Below are 23,540 nucleotides of genomic sequence, written 5' to 3'. Positions count from 1 at the left end.
TACTTGGATATGTGTACTATTATTCTCTCATGTATATTGAAAATATTTTATAATTATGAATACATTAGAAGCTAAGGGGAGGTTAAATGACCAAATTCTTTCCCTTACCCAGAGAATCGTGGTGCCTCACTCCCACCCCTCCCCAAGGCTGAGTCTATTACAATTGGTAGACCGTCATGCTGCCCACTAGCAGGTGTCTTGTATGAGCTATTTAACTAACTATTGTGGTTAGTTAAATAGTTAGGTATTATATTGTTTCTTTGGAAAAATGACTTCTGAGTCCCAAATGACATACTTTTGTGCCATGATATATTGGAGATATTTTACTGTCATAATTTTTTTGGTGCATGTGCTATCTTCCTTTATGGAGAAAGAGACAAGTGACCCATAGAGCAGTTGGCAGGCTGGGTCAGAAGAACAGCATCCAGAACTATCTAGGGATTGTGACCCATTCAGCCTGTTGATGATGGTTTTGACACCAAGAGGTGTCTGAATCATCAGCAGAAGATAAAATCCTGCTCAGTGGGAGGAGGAAGCAAGATAGTAGAGTAGAAGGACGTGCTCTCACTCCCTCTTGCAAGAACACCAGAATCACAACTAGCTGCTGGACAATCATCGACAGGAAGACACTGGAACTCACCAAGAAAGATACCCCACATCCAAAGACAATGGAGAAGCCACAATGAGATGGTAGGAGGGGTGCAATCACAGTAAAATCAAATCCCATAACTGGTGTGTGGGTGACTCACAGACTGGAGAACATTTATACCATAGAAGTCCATCCACTGGAGTGAGGGTTCTGAACCCCACGTCAGGCTTCCCAACCTGGGGGTCCGGCAACGGGAGGAGGAATTCCTAGAGAATCAGACTTTGAAGCCTAGTGGGAATTGATTGCAGAACTTTGACAGGACTGGGAGAAACAGAGACTCCACTCTTTGAGGGCACACACAAAGTAGTGTGTGCATCAGGACCCAGGGGAAGGAGCACTGACCCCAGGGGAGACTGAACCAGACTTACCTGCTAGTGTTGGAGGGTCTCCTGCACAGGCCGGCGGCGGGGGTGGTGGTGGCTGTGGCTCACTGTGGGGACAAGGACACTGGCAGCAGAAGTTCTGGGAAGTACTCCTTGGTGTGAGCCCTCCTAGAGTCTGTCATTAGGCCCACCAAAGAGCCCAGGTAGGCTCCAGTGTTGGGTTGCCTCAGGCTAAACAACCAACAGGGAGGGAACCCAGCCCCACCCATCAACAGTCAATTGGATTAAAGTTTTACTGAGCTCTGCCCACCAGAGCAACAGTCAGCTCTACCCACCACCAGTCCCTCCCATCAAGTCTCTTAGATAGCGTCATCCACCAGAGGGCAGACAGCAGAAGCAAGAAGAACTACAGTCCTGCAGCCTGTGGAACAAAAAACACATTCACAGAAAGATAGACAAGATGAAAAGGCAGAGGGCTATGTACCAGATGAAGGAACAAACTAAAACCCCAGAAAAACAACTAAATGAAGTGGAGATAGGCAACCTTCCAGAAAAACAATACAGAATAATGATAGTGAAGATGATCCAGGACCTCAGAAAAAGAATAGAGGCAAATATCGAGAAGATGCAAGAAATGTTTAACAAAGACCTAGAAGAATTAAAGAACAAACTAACAGAAATGAACAATACAATAACTGAAAGGAAAACTACACTAGAAGGAATCAGTAGCAGAATAATTGAGGCAGAAGAACAGATAAGTGACCTGGAAGACAGAATGGTGGAATTCACTGCTGCAGAACAGACTAAAGAAAAAAGAATGAAAAGAAATGAAGACAGCCTAAGAGACCTCTGGGACAACATTAAACGCAACAACATTTGCATTATAGGGGTCCCAGAAGGAGAAGAGAGAGAGAAAGGACCAGAGAAAATATTTGAAGAGATTATAGTCAAAAACTTCCCTAACATGGGAAAGGAAATAGCCACCCAAGTCCAGGAAGCACAGAGAGTCCCATACAGGATAAACCCAAGGAGAAACACGCCGAGACACATAGTAATCAAATTGGCAAAAACTAAGGAAAAAGAAAAATTACTGAAAGCAGCAAGGGAAAAACGACAAATAACATACAAGGGAACTCCCATAAGGTTAACAGCTGATTTCTCAGCAGAAACTCTACAAGGCAGAAGGGAGTGGCATGATATACTTAAAGTGATGAAAGGGAAGAACCTACAACCAAGATTACTCTACCCAGCAAGGATCTCATTTAGATTTGATGGAGAAATCAAAAGCTTTACAGACAAGCAAAAGCTAAGAGAATTCAGCACCACCAAACCAGCTCTACAACAAATGCTAAAGGAACTTCCCTAAGTGGGAAACACAAGAGAAGAAAAGGACCTACAAAAACAAACTCAAAACAATTAAGAAAATGGTCATAGGAACATACATATCGATAATTACCTTAAACGTGAGTGGATTAAATGCTCCAACCAAAAGACACAGGCTTGCTGAATGGATACAAAAACAAGACCCATATATATGCTGTCTACAAGAGACCCACTTCAGACCTAGGGACACATACAGACAAAGTGAGGGGATGGAAAAAGATATTCCATGCAAATGGAAATCAAAAGAAAGCTGGAATAGCAATACTCATATCAGATAAAATCGACTTTAAAATAAAGAATGTTACAAGAGACAAGGAAGGACACTACATAATGATCAAGGGATCAATCCAAGAAGAAGATATAACAATTATAAATATATATGCACCCAACATAGGAGCACCTCAATACATAAGGCAACTGCTAACAGCTATAAAAGAGGAAATCGACTGTAACACAGTAATAGTGGGGGACTTTAACACCTCATTTACACCAATGGACAGATCATCCAAAATGAAAATAAATAAGGAAACAGAAGCTTTAAATGACACAATAGACCAGATAGATTTAATTGATATTTATAGGACATTCCATCCAAAAACAGCAGATTAAACTTTCTTCTCAAGTGTGCATGGAACATTCTCCAGGATAGATGACATCTTGGGTCACAAATCAAGCCTCAGTAAATTTAAGAAAATTGAAATCAAATCAAGCATCATTTCTGACCACAACGCTATGAGATTAGAAATGAATTACAGGGAAAAAAACGTAAAAAACACAAACACATGGAGGCTACACAATACGTTACTAAATAACTAAGAGATCAGTGAAGAAATCAAAGAGGAAATCAAAAAATACCTAGAGACAAATGACAATGAAAGCACAATGCTCCAAAACCTATGGGATGCAGCAAAAGCAGTTCTAAGAGGAAAGTTTATAGCTATACAAGCCTACCTCAAGAAACAAGAAAAATCTCAAATAAACAATCTAACCTTACACCTAAAGGAACTAGAGAAAGAAGAACAAACAAAACCCCAAATTAGCAGAAGTAAAGAAACCATAAAGATCAGAGCAGAAATAAATGAAATAGAAACAAAGAAAACAATAGCAAAGATCAATAAAACAAAACACTGGTTCTTTGAGAAGATAAACAAAATTGATAAACTATTAGCCAGACTGATCAAGAAAAAGAGGGAGAGGACTCAAATCAATAAAATTAGAAATGAAAAAGGAGAAGTTACAACAGACACCGCAGTAATACAAAGCATCCTAAGAGACTACTACAAGCAACTCTATGCCAATAAAATGGACAACCTGGAAGAAATGGACAAATTCTTAGAAAGGTATAACCTTCCAAGACTGAACCAGGAAGAAACAGAAAATATGAACAGACTAAACACAAGTAATGAAATTGAAACTGTGATTAAAAATCTTCCAACAAACAGAAGTCCAGGACCAGATGGCTTCACAGGTGAATTATGTCAAACATTTAGAGAAGAGCTAACACCCATCCTTCTCAAACTCTTCCAAAAAATTGCAAGGGAAGGACCACTCCCAAACTCATTCTATGAGGCCACCATCACCCTGATACCAAAACCAGACAAAGATACTACAAAAAAAGAAAATTACAGACCAATATCACTGATGAATATAGATGCAAAAATCCTCAACAAAATACTAGCAAACAGAATCCAACAGCACATTAAAAGGATCATACACCACGATCAAGTGGGATTTATCCCAGGGATGCAAGGATTTTTCAATATATGCAAATCAATCAATGTGATACAGCATATTAACAAATAGAAGAGTAAAAGCCATATGATTATCTCAATGGATACAGAAAAAGCTTTTGACAAAATTCAACACCCATTCTTGGTAAAAACTCTCCAGAAAGTGGGCATAGAGGGAACCTACCTCAACATAATAAAGGCCATATACGATAAACCCACCGCAAACATCATTCTCAATGATGAAAAACTGAAAGCATTTCCTCTAAGGTCAGGAACGAGACAAGGATGTCCACTCTCACCACTATTATTCAACATAGTTTTGGAAGTCCTAGCTACGGCAATCAGAGAAGAAAAAGAAATAAAAGGAATACAAATTGGAAAAGAAAAAGTAAAACCGTCACTGTTTGCAGACGACATGATACTATACATAGAGAATCCTAAAAATGCCACCAGAAAACTACTAGAGCTAATCAATGAATTTGGTAAAGTTGCAGGATACAAAGTTAATACACAGAAATCTCCTGCATTCCTATCCAGTAATGATGAAAAATCTGAAAGAAAAATTAAGGAAACACTCCCATTTACCATTGCAACAAAAAGAATAAAATACCTAGGAATAAACCTACCTAGAGAGACAAAAGACCTGTATGCAGAAAACTATAAGACACTGATGAAAGAAATTAAAGATGATACCAACAGTTGGAGAGATATACCATGTTCTTGGATTGGCAGAATCAATATTGTGAAAATGACCATACTACCCAAAGCAATCTACAGATTCAATGCAATCCCTATCAAATTCCCAATGGCATTTTTTACAGAACCAGAACAAAAAGTCTTAAAATTTGTATGGAGACACAAAAGACCCCGAATAGCCAAAGCAGTCTTGAGGGAAAAAAACAGAGCTGGAGGAATCAGACTCCCTGACTTCAGACTATACTACAAAGCTACAGTAATCAAGACAGTATGGTACTGGCACAAAAACAGAAACATAGATCAATGGATCAAGATAGAAAGCCCAGAGATAAACCCACACACCTATGGTCCACTAATCTATGACAAAGGAGGCAAAGATATACAATGGAGAAAAGACAGTCTCTTCAATAAGTGGTGCTGGGAAAACTGGACAGCTACATGTAAAAGAATGAAATTAGAACACTCCCTAACACCATACACAAAAATAAACTCAAACTGGATTCGAGACCTAAATGTAAGACTGGACACTGTAATACTCTTAGAGGAAAACATAGGAAGAACACTCTTTGACATAAATCAGAGCAGTATCTATTTTGATCCACCTCCTAGAGTAATGGAAATAAAAATAAAAATAAACAAATGGGATTTAATGAAACTTAAAAGCTTTTGCACAGTGAAGGAAACCATAAACAAGACGAAAAGACAACCCTCAGAATGAGAGAAAATATTTGCAAATGAATCAATGGACATAGGATTAATCTCCAAAATATATAAACAGCTCATGCAGCTCAATATTAAAAAAGCAAACAACCCAATCCAAAAATGGGCAGAAGACCTACATAGACATTTCTCCAAAGAAGACATACAGATGGCCAAGAAGCACATGAAAAGCTGCTCAACATCACTAATTACTAGAGAAATGCAAATCAAAACTACAATGAGGTATCACCTGACACCAGTTAGAATGGGCTTCATCAGAAAATCTATAAACAACAAATGCTGGAGAGGGTTTGGAGAAAAGGGAACCCTCTTGCATTGTTGGTGGGAATGTAAATTGATACAGCCACTATGGAGAACAGTATGGAGGTTCCTTAAAAAACTAACAATAGAGTTACCATATGACCCAGCAATCCCACTACTGGGCATATACCCAGAGAAAACCATATTTCAAAAAGACACATGCACCCCAATGTTCATTGCAGCACTATTTACAATAGCCAGGTCATGGAAGCAACCTAAATGCCCATTGACAGATGAATGGATAAAGTAGTTGTGGTACATATATACAATAGAATATTACTCAGCCATAAAATGGAACGAAATTGAGTCATTTGATGAGACATGGATGGATGTAGAGACTGTCATACAGAGTGAAGTAAGTTAGAAAGAGAAAAACAAATATTGTTTTATTTTATTAATGCATATATGTGGAACCTAGAAAAATGGTACAGATGAACCGGTTTGCCAGGCAGAAGTTGAGACACAGATGTAGAGAACAAACATATGGACACCAAGGGGGGAAAACCACGGTGGGGTGGGGATGGTGGTGTGCTGAATTGGGCGATTGGGATTGACATATATACACTGATGTGTATAAAATTGATGACTAATAAGAACCTGCAGTATAAAAAAACAAACAAACAAAAAACACAACTAATACTAAACTTTCTTTGGGTTATTTGTATGGAAATATGTTAATATAAATGTTTCAGACATTACATGAAATTTCTGAAAATCTTATATGTTCTGGTATAATGTTATAAGTCATAATTCTAGTTAATACTTTAAAATGTATATCTCAGAAATAACTAAATTTCCTTGTCAATTGCATTATTATGAACTTTCATCAAATCTTTAACCGTGGTCATTTTTAAGTCTTTTGTCATTTACGGACAGTTCTGGGTGTACTCTGATGCTTTTGCAAAACTGTTCCTATAAAAGGGTTTCATCTTCAAGGAATTCATGGAAAAGACTCTGACAAGTACAGGTTTCTGGTAACTGACTATACTGCTGAACTGAATGAATAAGCATTTTCAGAACTCTAATGGAAAACTGATGAATTCATAAAAGTGCTAACAAAAAATCAAGATGAAAAATAAATTAATTACATGGGACTGAGTGAACTGATGAGGATGATTATAATTTTTGTGACTTTCTGTTTGAATAAAAAAAAAATACTGCTTGGTGGTGCTCTGCAGCAAGTATTATCAATTCCAAAAATTAAAGCAGAGCTCACTTAAGTTGCACATTTACTTGACTCTTTTTCTTCCATTCTGACTGGTGCTCATCAGATTAAGTCATTGAACCCCAAAAGACCCCAGCCTTACTCCCCACTATTCCTCACAAGTAGAATTTTCTGGGCACAGCCCTGGGTCACTAAGAAGTAAGCACATTATTACAGCCAATAAAAGGTTCCCTTTTGACCTGGAATGATGAGCAACATTTCTCTTCTTCTGGTCAGGTGTCCTCAGACTGGATTGTTTATAAAATTATTATTTCTCCCTATTGTCATACACGTACAATTCAGCTTCATTTATGGTGGTTTGGGAGTAAGTAGCCTTTCTCATAATTAGAAAATGATCTTCTGACAGGATAAAGCTGGAAATTGCTCTCTTTGTGAAATGAGCAGGTCTTTGTCTGCAAGATTGATTCAATTTTCACTGCCATAACTGGTAGCAGAATTGCCAGACCAGTTTGGTGACTGGATTGAACTTTTCCTACAGGAATTGTGTAGCTGTACAGCTGCGGAAACACAAGTTCACTCCCCCATTGTTGGTTTTCTGACAGCTTTTTCCGTAGAGCAGTTTGAAGAGTGGAGAGCCCTGTTTTTGAGACAGAGAAGTGTTTTTCACACCTGAAGTGCAATTTCACACCTTGTGTTTCTCAGCAGATAACTGCATAAAATAACATATCAAACCAGAATAGAAAAAGATCAACAAAGAAAGAAAACTGCAGGTTGTAATTTGTTTCCTATCTTACAATGCTCTTGTAGAGAACAGTAAATTACAGAGCTCTGGGTTTACACTTTAAAAAGTTTGACTGGTTGTTAGGTGGGAAAGTGAGCAGTAAACACTAATCAGCATTTAGCCTGCATTGAACAGAATGTACAGAATGATACAATTTGGGAAACACCGGAACTTGTAGATTTTTTTTTTAAAGGATAGGACACATAAATTAGTGGTAAAAACTGTAGTTAAGAGTAAGTCAAGAAATTGATAAATTAATTGATTTTAACAAAAATAGAATTTTCTTAGGATATAATTTTCTTTGTAATTATCCATTCAGGAATTTTAGTAAAAGTAATAGACTATGTTAGTACTTACTTTCTATAAATGACTAAACCTATGATGCTAGTCACCATCTCATGGCATTCTAGTGCAGGAGTTATAAAATGAGGGGTTTAGCTCCATTTTGCAAGTTTGAAAACTTAAGTCCAAAAGAAAAAAGAAAGTTGAGCCTCCTGGCTGGTCATAGACATTCATTACAAAATATTTAGTATTTATTGAGTGTCTACCACATGTTAGGCATTACCCCAGGCACGGGGGTACAGTGGTAAACAGGGCAGTCTCTCTTTCTCCCATCTGGGAACTGACAGTTTTGCAGACAAGTAAGCAGGCAATGGAAATACTGGGTAATAAGTGCTGAGAGAGGCTAAAACTAGATTTCGATGGAGCCCACAGATGGTCAGCATGGGGGCAAGTGGTCAGCAAAGATTCCAGGATAAAGTGACATCCAGACTAAACTAATGAATAGAAGTCATGTGAAGGTAGATATCATTCGGGATATCAGGGCATGTATAGCTTATGCAGAAGTGAAAGGGAAAGACAGCAGAGTGGGTTGGAGGGATAAGGTATTCAGCTTTTATCCTGAGACTAGTGGGATGTATTGAAGGTTTAGTCTTTGTTTATTAGGGAGAATGACACAACCAGATCTGCATTTTACAAAGACCCCTTTGACAATCCAGTGACTGGAGATCAGTGAAGAAACATGCAGTAATGCAAGTGGGAAATGCTGGTGACCTGAGCTGATGGTGTACACTGAGAGTTCAGTGGCATTGGGATGCAAGGAAGTGGGTGGGTTTGGGAGCTATTGAGGAGGTAGAATCAACAGAACTTGGTGGTTGATTGACTGGACTAGGGGTAAGGAAGCCAGTCTAGTCAAAAATGCCATCCTGAGTTCTGACTTGTGTACTTGAGCAGATGATACTGCCATTCACAGGGCTGGAGAATACTAAAACAGCAAGTTTTGAAGAGTTGGAGACATGATGAGTGTGAGATGGGATTTCCACAAGAAGAAGTATGGTATTCAGTTGGATCTTGAGCTTGGGAGGGAAGTCTAGGCCAGAGATACAGATCTGGTTGTTGTCACTGAGTGGATAACATGGTCCAAAGAATATGTAGAGAATGAGAAGAGAAGAGACTCTTTAGGCATAAACAGCCTTTTGACAATGAAAAGAAAGACACATAGAGCAAAATGTATATTTATAGTTACATAAATGTGGATGAAGAACTGTGCATGTCCACAAATACCATTGCACACGTGCCTGTGCATGTACATACCCTTGCACATACAGGGCTTCTAATGAACATCAGCAAGGTGCCCCGTGGTGGGCCGCGTGAAACATTAAGCATAAAGGTAATAATCCCTTTCCTGAAGAGCTCATGTAAGATGTGTTAGTCCTACAGCAAGTTCCGGGCCTAAAGATGCTGTTCAGTATGTTAAAAAGGAAAAATGTACAGCCCATGTAGATATTGCAATTAAACTAGCAAAACGGAAGGCACTGATGTTTTCTCATTTCCATTGTTTCCTCAGATACATATGGAAAGCTCTTTCTTCTCAGTTCTGTGGGTCAAGAGATGTCCCGCTGCAAGACATCCATCCGACGTGGTCAGCCCAATCCTGTCTATAAGGAGACCTTTGTTTTCCAGGTGGCCCTCTTTCAGCTCTCTGACGTTACATTGATGATTTCTGTGTATAACAGGCGTACCATGAAGCGTAAAGAGATGATTGGTTGGATTGCTCTGGGTCAAAACAGTAGCGGAGAGGAGGAACAAGACCATTGGGAGGAAATGAAGGAGACCAAAGGGCAGCAGGTCTGCAGGTGGCACACTTTACTCGAATCCTAGGTTTGCCAAGAGGTGTTTGTGGGCTATACCTACCCTGGTGACCCGTGTTTTGAGTACTGATACCAACTCAGTGCTTGCTGGCAGGCTTTTTTTAAAGACAGGCTTTAAGTAGGGATTGGATTCTACTAGACCCTAGGACATTCTGGGGGTGGAAGGATCTTTGGGTTTCTCAAAGGTTTGATTTGGATTTAAATACTGTAATTTTTTTAAAAAGCCCATATGCACTGTCGAGTATACTTTATTGGAAATGTTATTGTAGTTGAGATGAATGATGTTGAGTTAATTTCTGTTAATAGGTTATTAAATTTGGGTTCAGGCTATGGAATGAAGCTTCTCTGGCTGTCTCTGCTCCCTTAGATTGCAAGGGAGATGTGAAAAGTTACTGTTTGTAACCACTTGTGTGTAGGAATCAGAATTTTCTTAGTATGGGGCAAAATACTCCAAAATACAGAAATGAATCTGACGCCGAGGCTCATAGAAGAATGTAACTGTCATCCATAATCCCCTATTTCATGTTTTTCTCTTTATAAAAAAAACCCTTCATTTATTTGCCTAACAAATAAATGGTAAAAACTTACACTTATAAAGCAAATTTGTATGAATTAAATACCTCTTTGTTTATCTCACTTATATATTGTGGTTTCCTATGAGATTTGGTTAGGTGACCCATTTTGAAACTAAAAAAGAATTCAAAAACTACTGTTGTAAGACAACTTGTCTCCTTTTGAGTATGTAAGACTTCAAAATTAAAACTTTCAAGGTTTTTATGCTGTTTTTCTCACCTAATAAATTCTTACAGAATGAGAAGAAAACCGAACAACCTATTAAGTCATGGAGGTACTGATTTTTCTGAATCTAGTGTTCTCCTTCTAGATTATGCTTTTTCTATATTCAGTACAATATACTCACTCATACATATATTTTGATTCTGTATTTGCATGTAAACCATACTTTTTTAATGCCATATTTTCCATCATCAGGGCATAGTAAATTGTATACAATGGATCTTTAATAAATGTTGATTTGATTGACTCTTAGAAATGAACATGTTATAACACCTGTGAATGAAGAATATTTTCAGTTTGTAAGCAATGACACTAATTCTTCTTTGAGCATTTGAAGTGCCTATAATTGTCATTTTTTAGTGGTATTTGCAGCAACATATATTAGTCACTACTTGCATTTTGGGCACATGCCAATTTGAACACTGATCATGTATGGTTATGAGCATGAAATTTTACTTCTGACTTTTACATTTTTGTGCAGTGCATGTTTATTTTCTTAGATCTGAGCCCTTAATTTCAATTACTTTAAATTGGCAGTAATAAGAAAAGGGAAGGAATGTGTGTACATGTAACACTGAGCCCCATGTGCAGCTCTTCTGAGCAATTGCTGTCACTTATTTTTAGCTTTTATGTTTCATTGTTGACTTTTTGCTGTCTGTGGGAAGAGTGATAGCTAGGGATGGATGTATACAGTTAAAAACACATAACTCCTCCTCAGCTCTACATTTTGACAGATTGTAAACGTAGGCTGTAACACTTGAAGCACATATTTATTCCTTACAGCATGTAACGGTTATCCTGACAAGCCCAGACTAAGACACAGGATAACTCAACTCTGATTTGAAGCTTTTGAAAGAAGTGATTATATATGGAAGAATCAGAATTAGAAAAATAAATGAATATCTTAATTTCTTTTCAGGTCATGGGAGTTTCGGATATAATGCTGCTCAGTTATTGGGAATAAGTAGTAAAACCATGCTCCTTTGGGGTTTTCCCCTGCCTTGGTTTGGAAGACCTCAAAGTGCTTTTCCAACATCATATCCATTAACTGCTGAGTGGTCTTTGCAGTGCGGCTGTGTCATCGAGTAGAACTGAGTGCAATTGATTAAGTAGCAGCACAAAGAATTGGCTTTTCACATCCCTTACTCTCTTTATGCGCTTGTGCTTAAAGGGAAGCAGAGCAGCCTTGTTATGCTTTCCTTTATGCAGTGACATAAAAGCAGCATTCACTTTAAAATTTACATTTGAAAAAATCTGCATCTATTGTACAGACAGGCCTGGATTTTTTCTCCTCATATTTTCCTGCTCTATGTTTTGCTGCATCCCTTGTCTCATAGTGCCCAATAATCATCTATACTTCATTTACTGCTGCCTTGACTCACCATTTCTAAGGTTTTCTGCTGGTGTAGTGAAAATATCCTTGTGTGTTTGATCTGCTTTCTAATAGTCTGCTTATGATACAGTTTACAGAAATTTTAAGGGAAGAATGCCTGAAAAGCATTTTTCATTTGTATAATTTTACTATGTTGGTGCTATTTACCATGTAGGATGCATGTACATCTTGAATATCTAGCAACATTCACCCTAAAGCTGATTGTATAAATATAAAATGCTAATGACAAGATACATCAGAATATGAGGTGAATTTTTTTACATAGACTTGAGATTCTGGTTTAGTAAAATCTTTTCATTTTGTGCACTTAAATTTCCTTATTTTCTTGGCAAAGTCTAGACACAGTGCACTTAACATGTTTTTCACTTGAGCTTTTATATCTGCATTTGCTTTTCAAAGGAGTTATGAAAGATAATTAGTTGGTTCTGCCATGTTAAAGCTGCTTTTGCCTAATTTATCTAGCTAATAATATCTCATAGTGACATACGAAATTGAAGAAGCACTAATATTTGTTGCTTGAGTAGTTCTTTCCATGAGATTTTTCCTGAAGAGAATGCTTTTAAAATACTATTGTGGAGGGTAAATGATGCACTAGGTTTATGGAAAGCTGGTTTACAGCGTGCCTTCTTTCAGGGAATGAGTTTACACTGAATCGTGAAGTGCCCATTTCCCCAAACACGGTGGTGACTCTTGCGTTCTCTGCGCCCCTCTGACTATTGTTGAATTTTTAAATGGGCCATTCACCAGGCAGCCGAGCACCTGCTCTCACTTCTCTCCTTCACTGGCTCCCAGTGTGATGTACAGTTGTTTTGGAACCTCCTTTTGCTCCTGTTGCATAACTGTGAGGGGGGAGGTCTTGCCTTTCTTAACAGAAAAAGAGCTTGTAATGCCTTTGGAAGTAATAGACCTGGCATTCCACCTGTGCAAAGTTTGAGAAAGAATCCCCGCCATGATGGGAAGAGAAAAAGAGAGCATTGTACTGCATTGTCGCTCACTTTAGGCACCGTTCACTCTGCAACTCCTTCCATGACAGTGACGTATTGACCTCAAACGTTGGTATTCTCCATAGTGCTAGGTGCTACAGCGAGCCTGAAACACAGCCTCTGCCTTTGCAACATGTAGCACCCGCAATATTTTATAAATTGTTAACAAGTCTCGGTCAGTCACTGTGTTTTACATTCTGGCTGTACCACATGGTCTTAGCTGACAACCAAAACTCTTTTCTTTTCAAGTAATGCATTGTTTAAGTTGGAACTCCCATCAGATTAAGTGAAAATGCTTCTCTGATAGCCATTGAATTGATTAAATTCATGGTTCAGTGTGGACCATGGAACTGGGGGTTTCTCAAAAGCCTGGCTATCCTTTTGCCGTGGATACATACATCTTCTTAGTACATAAAGATCAAAAAAGTGAGTAGGAAAGGATTATTCGTAGATGACATAAAACCAAATGCAGGCATATCCTTTAATGGTGAAGAAACAGGACTAGAATTTACATGTGGTCCCTCCTCTTACCTTTGAGTAAACTGTGACTAAAGAGCATTCCATTCTATTTGATCCACAATGAAAGCAAATGATAGATAATCCTGAAATGGCAGAAGTATTTTTTACTGTATTAAAAATCATTGGTGTGTTCCCAAGAGAAAAGTTAGGCAAAACTATAAAACAAACAAATTATATAGCATGAGTATGGAAGAATTAAAGAATAAATAAATATGCTAGATACTGCCAGCATCTGTTGCATATACGCAAGAAGAGTAAACGAATGTAAACCAAAAGCCATTTTAGATTAAGTATCATTTTTCACAACTTGTGGAATTCCGGAAAATACTTTAAGATGAGGAGAATGAAATTGATCTAACGCGACTCAGAGAAGTTGGCACAGGCTGTGGTCTTAGCCTGGGTTTGGATGAACCCTGCCTACTGTGTGGCCTTAAGAAAATTACTTAGCCAGCCTGTGACCCTGTTTATTCAACTGGAAAATGGAAATAATTCCTACCTCATAAGGTCTTGTTTTTTTTTTTCAATAATGAAATAACAGCATAGAGATGGGCATATGGTAACCATTCAGTGTTGCCCTCTCACAATCATGCTTAAAAAAAATGCATTTAAGATTTGTTTCTCTTTCTAGTGAAAGTAATAGTAATGCTAGAGAAAAACTAATAACAATTTTCAGATACTTTAAAAAGGGTAGGCACATGAAGCTAGTCTGGAAGGCAGCTATGCTCACCGCTATACCACTGACACTACATGAAGCTAGTCTGAATTTGGGGCAACCTCAACCGGGATAAGCCTGGTGTATGGAGGAAACTGAGTCTTAATAAACCCCCAGTGAGGTATAATGACCAAATCTTTTATCCACCCTGGTGCTTTTGTGCACATCTTGGTAAATCACACTCAAGGCGTCTCCTCACACCCAGAACTTCTCTACTGTTCATATGTGGACAGAGCACCTTGTTCCCATCAAAAGAGTTGGTAAAGATGGCAACTTGAGTACCTATTTCAACTTCGATCTGAAAAGTAAAATAAATAATGTGGCACTATACTGACACTCTTTTCAAAACGGGCAACATTCTTTTTTTGGGCTTATGTTATATATCCATGTTATATTCTTATAGGTAAAAAATTTTAAAGATCTAATAATGCAGCTATTCAAACTTACCCGACTGTTCAACTGGGAAGTAATAGGACCAATTATTTATCTGTTTCCCTTCAGAAGTCATAATTCAAAGGAATTCTATCAGGGTTGATACTCTTTTTTAGAATGGTTTTTGAGAGTGACTTGTTGATGTAATAGAAAATGTGTTCATTTGTGTTCAAATGTGTGTTCAGGTGTCCTCTGGTGTTCAAACCTTAAGTAAAGAGAGTTTCCTGAGAACTTAGAAGAGCCTTTGTGGACATTTGATCTGAAGAAGTGGTCAGCAGCAAACCTCCTCATGTTGGGCATAACCAGGTGCCATGAACCAGTCACGCATACTGGTGGTTTTAAACTGAGCAGGGTTCTGGGATGGGGAAGTGTGAGGCCACATTCCCAAAGTTGCCAAATTGCCAAAGTGTTGACTCAAGTCCTACGATTCTCAGTTAAGGAGAAACATGAAGAAATTGGAGAAGGATCGCTTAGGGATTTTAGTTGGGAATGATTTAGTACGTAGGGAAGTTAAAGGGGTTGGATAGGTATTGAGAAAGCTGAGGAGTGATTTCTAGGAACAGTTATCCAGAATGTAAAGAGCTCTTACCGAGAGGATGACTCACACCCTCTCTTCTTAACATGTGGACAGGGTCAGAGCTTCCACCTAAAGCAAGTCAAGAGAGTTTAACTGAGATATAAGGAGAATGATATGAAGAGGGTCTTGCGCTAATTCACGATGTATTCTTTGGATTGACTTGTCTCTTTGGGATAGCACAGGACTTAAAATCTGTTTGGAGTGCGGTGACTACACTTTGAAGCAATGTCACAATAAAAACAGCAATGCTTACCAACATACAATTGTTCAATTAGTTTAATCATGTACCATGAAAAGTCAAGTTTCTTGTTTTGAGTTATTGGAAACAGGTGAAATGTATTGATTCAATGTATTGGAAAAATCCTCTAGGAAGCCCGGGACTTGGAGTAGGCCTTGGTCACATTGCAGGGGAATCACCAAGGGAGATCACAGAATCATCACCTTTGGAAGTCTTTTAAAACAGAAACATCTGCATGAGCTGTGAGTTCTGACTAAAGGGGAACAGCAGGGCACCCAGGAAGACAGCCTTTCTAAAGTTCCTTCTGAGCCTAATATTTTCATATGTAACCTCCAAACAGGATCAACAATAACAGTACTCCAGGCCTGCCCTCTTCCCCTTTGGACATTTTTCCACATTGATTTTTCTCTGCATCACAGAAGGCTTTTTCCAGGGAGTGCCTGCTCAGACTTTGTTTAGGTGACTTTGGGGATGCCTGCAGGCTCCAGGTGAGTTTCCTTTCCTATGGTACTTTGTTTTTGTTTCCCTCAGGTCACAAAGCAGTATCCTAGACACACGGACAATAATCAGCTATATGTATAGCCAGTGTGAGACCTGTAAAACAGCTTGAGCCTTAACAGAACAAATTCAGAGGCAGGCATGGAGGCCTAGGGACACTCATAGAATAAAACAGTGCTACCTGCTCTCCATAGCTCACTAAGGCTGCCTTCGGGTGTCTCCGTGGGGGTTTTATGCCTTCAAACGACGGTGTTATCAACTGCACTTTAAAGATGGTGAGAAGGCTCTCTTCCCATTGGTATCACCATACTTATGCAGTCGTTTTGTTTACTTCATTTTCCCCTTAAAGTATCTACTTGCTCTGCTTTATTGTTTTAGTTTATATAAAATTTATTCATTCAAAAGATATTAAATATGTTATATCCCAGACTCTGGGCTAGGGGCTGGAGAATAGCAGGTGAGGAAAACAGCTTGAGCCGAACAATCATTTTTGTTTCGAAATATTTATTTATTTAATATATTTGTTTTTAGAATTGAATATTGAATGCTCTTTGCAAGGCAGTAAGTTAGACCCTGGAACGCTAGGTCTATACAAACAAATGTGACACAGTTCTTATGAGCTCAGTGATTTAATAGTTGAGAGGCACGGCTACCTTGTACTTTTTGAAAGAGTGAACTGGACAGAGGCTGCCAGATAAAGGGGTGACGCTGTGAACAAAGATACCTGCTTGGTCCTCTGCTTCTTTTGATTAAAATTTGTCTTAGACTTTATACACTAAGCACATTTGGGGCATCCTATGAAATGGGTAAATGTCAACATTGGGGGTGTCCCTATCTTGGCAGATGGACCAATAATTATTTTCTAGTCTCAAAGAATTTAAAATCAGTGTGAATCTAACTCTTAATGCTTTCAATTTTATAACAGAAGGCAAAACTAGGAATTTTTCCAGTGGATTTATTGCTTGTAATTCTTAATGTCATAAAAATTTATCTCAAATATATACTAAACATGTCTCAATCCACGTAAGTTAAGTCAGAATGTTTGGTGGCCTACATCATCAAAAAATCTACAAACAATAAACGCTGGAGAGGGTGTGGAGAAAAGGGAACCCTCTTGCACTGTTGGTGGGAATGTAAATTGATACAGCCACTATGGAGAACAGTATGGAGGTTCCTTAAAAAACTAAAAATAGGACTACCATACAACCCAGCAATCCCACTACTGGGCATATACCCTGAGAAAACCATAATTCAAAAAGAGTCATGTGCCCCAATGTTCACTGCAGCTCTATTTACAGTAGCCAGGACATGGAAGCAACCTAAGTGTCCATCGACAGATGAATGGATAAAGAAGATATGGCACATATATACAATGGAATATTACTCAGCCATAAAAAGGAAAGAAATTGAGTTATTTGTAGTGAGGTGGATGGACCTAGAGTCTGTCATACAGAGTGAAGTAAGTCAGAAAGAGAAAAACAAATATGCTAACACATATATATGGAATCTAAAAAAAAAAAAAAAAAGGTTCTGAAGAAACTAGGGGCAGGACAGGAATAAAGACGCAGACGTAGAGAACGGACTTGAGGACATGGGAAGGGGGAAGGGTAAGCTGGGATGAAGTGAGAGAGTGGCATGGACTTATATATACTACCAAATGTAAAATAGAGAGCTAGTGGGAAGCAGCTGCATAGCACAGGGAGATCAGCTCAGTGCTTTGTGACCACCTAGAGGGGTGGGATAGGGAGGGTGGGAGGGAGACTCGAGGGAGGAGATATGAGGATATATTTATATGTATAGCTGATTCACTTTGTTATAAAGCAGGAACTAACACACCATTGTAAAGCAATTATACCCCAATAAAGATGTTAAAAAAAAAAAAAAGAATGTTTGGTGGCCTAAAAATTCTTACTGAAGACAATTTTTTAGTGTTGCCCCATTGATGGTCTGTAATAAAATCCATAACAAAAAGTTCACATCTCTAATTTGCCAGAGACCTTGTTGTTTGGGAGAAGATATCAGAAGGCTGCCAATGAAAACTCTGATTGGTGAGGAACATGTACACTAAAAGAACATTTCCATGTAAGTTATTCCATATAATATATTCACTTTCTAGGGCTGTGTGTCTCTCAAGAGTCTTTCAAGTTCTTCAGAGTTAGCACCTTCAGCAAGGCTTACTAATTTTGCCACATTTCCTTGTGGACCATGATAATGTTTATTAACTTACAACTATCCCCAAATATAATGCAGTCTTTTGTTATGCCACCATACTAATGCAGCTACAAATTAAACTTTAGTGTTATGAAACACAGTCTTTTCCAGAATTTTTAATTTAATTTTATTGAAGATTCTATTATTTTAAGTTTGTGAATAAGAAGTTAGTATTTGCATACTTTATTGTGACTGAGAAATTTCTGTAAAAATATCTGTTGGAATAAGATTTGACCTCTATTTTTGGGGAAAAAAACATGGTCCTTGTGATCTATTTACTTTTTAAAAAAATTTATAAACAATTTTTTTTAGCGATTTTAAGTTCACAGCTGAATTGAGCAGAAAGTGCAAGTAACTCCCTTCCGCCACACTTACACCTCCCCCCCCCACCCCACCCCCATGATCCCGCCCCACTATCAACATCCCGCACCAGGGTAGGTATATTCGGTACTATTGATGAACCTGCCGTGACACATTCTTGCCATCCAAAGTCCGTAGTTTACATTAGGGTTTATTCCTAGGTGTTTCACTACCCTAAAAATCTTTTGTGTTTTGCTTATTCGTCCCTCTCTGCTAACTCTTGGCAACTGGTGATCTTTTTACTGTCTCCATAGTTTTGCCTTTTCCAGAATGTCATATGGTTGGAATCATACAGTGTGTGATCTTTTCAGACTGGTTTCTTTCATTAGTAATATGCATTATAGGTTCCTCTGTGTCTTTTCAAGTCTTGATAGCTTGTTGCTTTTTAACTCTGAGTAATAATATACCATTGTCTGGATGTACCGGTTTGTTTATTATCTGTTTAATTTTATTTGCAGCTTTAATTACTATGTTACATTTTGTTAATGTGCCTGATCTCAAGAAAAATAGATGGATTAATTCATATGATTCATCAAATAAAATGTAGCAACCTCAAATCTGGAATCAATTTTACCTACATGATACTGAGCTTATTTTTCATTTGAGGAGAAGATTCATGAAAATAATCACGTAATTTTATCATTTATGTTAACATATCTAAGCCCTTTCCCCCGTCCTTTAGAATCTAGGCAGGGAAAGTTTCGAACACTGGGGGGACGTGATCCCCAAATTTAGATACTCTGTGGCGTTTTTGTTGTTGAGCAGTGATTTAAATATACATTGATAAAAAGTGCTAATTACATTATTACTGATTCATGACAGAAAACCACCTTCTGTTACTAGTTTATATGACTTTACATTTACCACTGCTGCCAAGAGAAAGGAAGCTTTGTGATTGTGCCCTGTCATAGTCAGTTGTACAAATTAGCTAAAGGTGATTTGTAAGCATCTGGATCATACAGGAGCTCTGAATTCTGAATGGAAGGATGAGCCCTGATAATGCATAGGCTGACGGAGCAAGTGGTGGGTGATGGAGCGATAACACCGATAATCACACTGGGCGAAGGGGGAGGCTTGACTGATGATCAATATCTGGTGAACATTTTGACATTATTTATATGTGTACTGATTACCCTTTGCTTTGTAGCTGCAGCAACTTGTGGAACTGGGCATTACTGATTATTTCAGGGATGAAGGTGTGGTTGTAGAAAGAATACTGGATTAGATGAAAATTAATGAGGCCTCTGGTACCAAATCTTCCCCTAATGAGCTCTAAAATGAATGTCAGGTCACAAGTTCTCTAAGCCTTCGTTTTTGCATCTGTCACATGGGAAGGGTAATACTCATTTTACTTATTTTTGCCAGGTTGTTGTAAGAAAAAGTTTCATTCATCCCTTCATTAATATAACAAACACTCTGGGTCCCCGCTGTGTACCAGGGCCATAGGCCTGACTAAGTAACAGATGAAAAAATACTTTGCAGAATTAAGAGTTTCTGAAGACTGTGAGATGTTTCATTATTTTTATTTTAAGGTAAATCAATTCTTACTTATATCCTAGTAATTGACACTTTTAGATCTCTGCCAGTCATTGAGCTATATATTCATAGAATGTCAGTAATTTGACTAAAAGTTAAAGTTGGAATGGTCTTTTAGCCATTCCCCCTCTGAGAAGATGAAAATAAAGTATTATCTTCTAATTCTTTTGCTCAGACACCCTGACCACAGAACAAATTACAAATCCATCTTTTCAGTAGGCTTGCCAATCTTGGAGTTGAACACAGACCTTTTTTTAAGAACATTTTAACTTCAAGCACAAGGAAAGTATTAAATTGAATAGCATTTTTTTTACAAAATGGAATTCTAAATACAGTATTTGGAAAGATGCTTCCCCCACCAAAAAAAGGTCCTTCAATCTACATTATTATTTCTCTTTTGAAGACTCAGTCTCCTCCACCTCTCCGCTCTCAAGTGACTGTCCTCACCCACATAATCATTTTCTTCCTAAATAGCATTTATTATCTCCCAGAAAAAAGTAAAGATTAAAAGAAATATTTTCAAGGTACATCCAAGATTTCATAGCAATATTTTATATTCACAGCGCAAGATAAATCTGACTCTTGATTTTTTTTTTTTTTTTTTTGGTCTTCATATGGCATCTGAAACAGTTGTTCACATTCACACATTTATGTTTTACCATATGCATACTGTGTGCAACTCTGTTGTTTTAAAATATTTTATTGGTTTTCCTTTATATCTCAACTTTTGATGGGTGTCCTTGAGGAACTTGCATGAAAAAAATATAAATGTGAATGATTCATTCATTTTGAACATATTTAACTATTTTGGGGAGACTGTGCTCCCCTGCATGGAGCAGGGAGTGTCCTTAGCAGGGAGTGCGCTTTGTATTTCTGTTCTATCCACAGCTGGATGCTGGAGATGTATTAATATTGTAAACCTGCACCTTTTCTTTCCCTTGTTTACTTTAATGAGTTATTTATATGTCCTAGACTGCCCTGACTTTTTGGTGATTGTGAAGGCTGGTCATTAGTTTTATGGATTTCACTTACAGGGATAGTTTAGTATGACATGGTTTAATATAAAAGCTGGTCTTCCTTTAGATTTCTGTCACAAGCAGGCGTTCCTGGGCAAATTCATCGTGCAGGGGCCAGACTTGCTGGTTGTAAGGTAGGAGCTGTCCAAACCTCTCCCATTGCTTCATGGGCCTTTTCAGACTCAGCTGCTGTCAGATTTTCTCAAATTTTCTAGCAGAGAGTCAATCTCTGGGTGGCCCAGAGGTTTAAGAGAAAAACGAAAAGTACTTTTTTCTTCCAAAGGGTTTAACTCTCTTTTAGAAACTTCTGAAAATCTTCAGAGCATTCCAAATAGGTGTCCTCGTGTTTCTCACAGTATGACTTATTGACTTATGGTGTCTCCTATTTAAGGAGCATGAATGTATCTCTAGCTGTTACCAGAACAAACAGCTATAGAATGTAATGACCCACCCCATTTCTAAAATTACTAAATTCTATCAGTGAATAGTGTATAGAAAACAGTTTGGAATTTTTTAAACTGGTCAACTTAAAAACTAGAATACCTTTCTATTTTTGTAATGTTCAAGATTTCAACAACAATGGTTTTAACGTATTACTCTTGCACTGTTATGTCTTGTGTTTTAACTGGGCAAGCTAGTGAAATATTCAATGTCGATACTCAATTCAATGTTAATACTCTTGTGTTAGAAACACCCTTTGAAAATACGTTAGAAAATACAAAATTGTTTACCTGTGATAAAGAATAAGTTTGTGATTGGAAGAATTATACTGTTTTTCTTGTACAAATAATCCTTAAAGCAGCTGTTCAGTCTCACAATGATGTTGGAGGCATATTTTATGCAGCCTAAAAACTATTTCTGTATTAGATATTTAAATGCATGAGGATAAGTTCTAATTGCTTTTTGTTTAAAACAGAAACATAGAAGAAGCATTAGCCCCAGTTTGTACAAAATGTCTGCTGCAACTGAACTCACGTTAGTTCAAAACTGAAAATCATTCCAATTTTGTAAAACTGTTGCTACTGGTTTTATCAATAAAGTCTAAGCAGATGGCTTATATGTATACATGTGAAATTTTTGTATGTCAAAAAAGATACAGTTTTGCAGCATCAACATGCAAATTTTATGGGCCTGAGTGATATTACTTATTTCATTATATACAAAAACCATTAACTCTCAAACCATACCAACTGCAGACATAGATATATTAGAACTATAAGTATTACATTTATGACCCATATAATTTATTTTGGTTTTAGGGTGCTGTAGGCTTTTATGTGGAACACAGGTACAAATCAATGTATATCAGCTCAAAAGCTAGCTTAAAGTGTTGAATTTAAATTAAGAATATTGAGTAAAATTGGGTCATTTGTTGAGACGTGAATGGACCTAGAGACTGTCATACAGAGTGAAGTAAGTCAGAAAGAGAAAAACAAATATCGTATATTAACGCATGTATGTGGAACCTAGAAAAATGGTACAGATGAACTGGTTTGCAGGGCAGAAGTTGAGACACAGATGTAGAGAACAAACGCATGGACACCAAAGGGGGAAAGCCGTGGGGGGTGGGGTGGGGATGGTGGTGTGATGAATTGGGCGATTGGGATTGACATGTATACACTGATGTGTATAAAATGGATGACTAATAAGAACCTGCTGTATAAAAAAAAAAAAAAGAATATTGGGTAAGTAAGGAGCTCTATAAATGTAAAGATCACCTGAAATAACTTAATTTCATCTGAGGAGGATTCTGAGAAGGCAAAACGTAGGCATTCCTGTACAAATGTGTGGGTAATTACTCATCCAAGAGGCTCTCATCCAGAGGTCTCTCCCTGCTACGTATAGACAGTTCCGATAAGTTTACAAGGCTCCGATGCAGCAAGCTAGAAGTAGAGGGAGCAGAACTATTATGAACAGCCACCTCCACAGCAGTAAAAACACAACTAATATCGCCAAAACAAAAACAAGAAAATGGAGAAAAAAAAAAAAACTATAGATGTTTCAGGGAAAATTTATTTTTACCATTTTGCATACTGTATTAGTTGAGGGAATGAATGCTACATGTTATATATAACAAGCCTAAATCTCAGTGAGTTAGTATAAGAAAGGTCTATTTTCACTAAGATGTTCTTCCCCATGCAACTTGCTTTCTTAGCATCTCAGGAATTGAAGCCCATCTCAGAATCCTTAGGGCCTCTAAAGGAATATTTAGTTGGTCATACAAATAGAGGGGGAAGAAAAGGCATGAGAATCGAATCTCTTTAAGGAGCCAGGCTAAGAGGTGGCAACTTCTCCTTCTGTGTGTCCATTGGCCAGAACTAGTCACTTGGTTCCACTTACGTTTAAGAAGGCTGGAAATTGTTGTTTATTTGT

The 23,540-nt window shown here is 37.8% G+C and overlaps 1 protein-coding gene and 1 long non-coding RNA gene across 7 annotated transcripts in view; one reads left to right on the top strand and one right to left on the bottom strand.

Annotated features, from left to right (window-relative positions):
* Nucleotides 1-22,224, top strand: part of SYT16 (synaptotagmin 16) — a 263,020-nt gene extending 240,796 nt beyond the window's left edge. For all 6 annotated transcript variants that reach the window (XM_082386528.1, XM_082386529.1, XM_082386533.1 and 3 more), the window contains one exon: nucleotides 9,594-22,224. In XM_082386528.1, coding sequence (XP_082242654.1) covers nucleotides 9,594-9,907 — 314 coding nt within the window. In that variant the 3' untranslated portion in view covers nucleotides 9,908-22,224. The remainder of the gene's footprint in view (nucleotides 1-9,593) is intronic.
* Nucleotides 1-23,540, bottom strand: part of LOC309626206 — a 1,050,100-nt gene that overhangs the window by 501,354 nt on the left and 525,206 nt on the right. The gene's annotated exons all lie outside the window — the stretch shown is intronic.

The sequence above is a fragment of the Balaenoptera borealis genome, assembly GCF_965194805.1.
Source record: "Balaenoptera borealis genome assembly, chromosome: 3".
Lineage (NCBI taxonomy): Eukaryota > Metazoa > Chordata > Mammalia > Artiodactyla > Balaenopteridae > Balaenoptera > Balaenoptera borealis.
The sequence above is the reverse complement of the archived record's forward strand: the minus strand, read 5'-3'. Positions and strand labels throughout refer to the sequence as shown.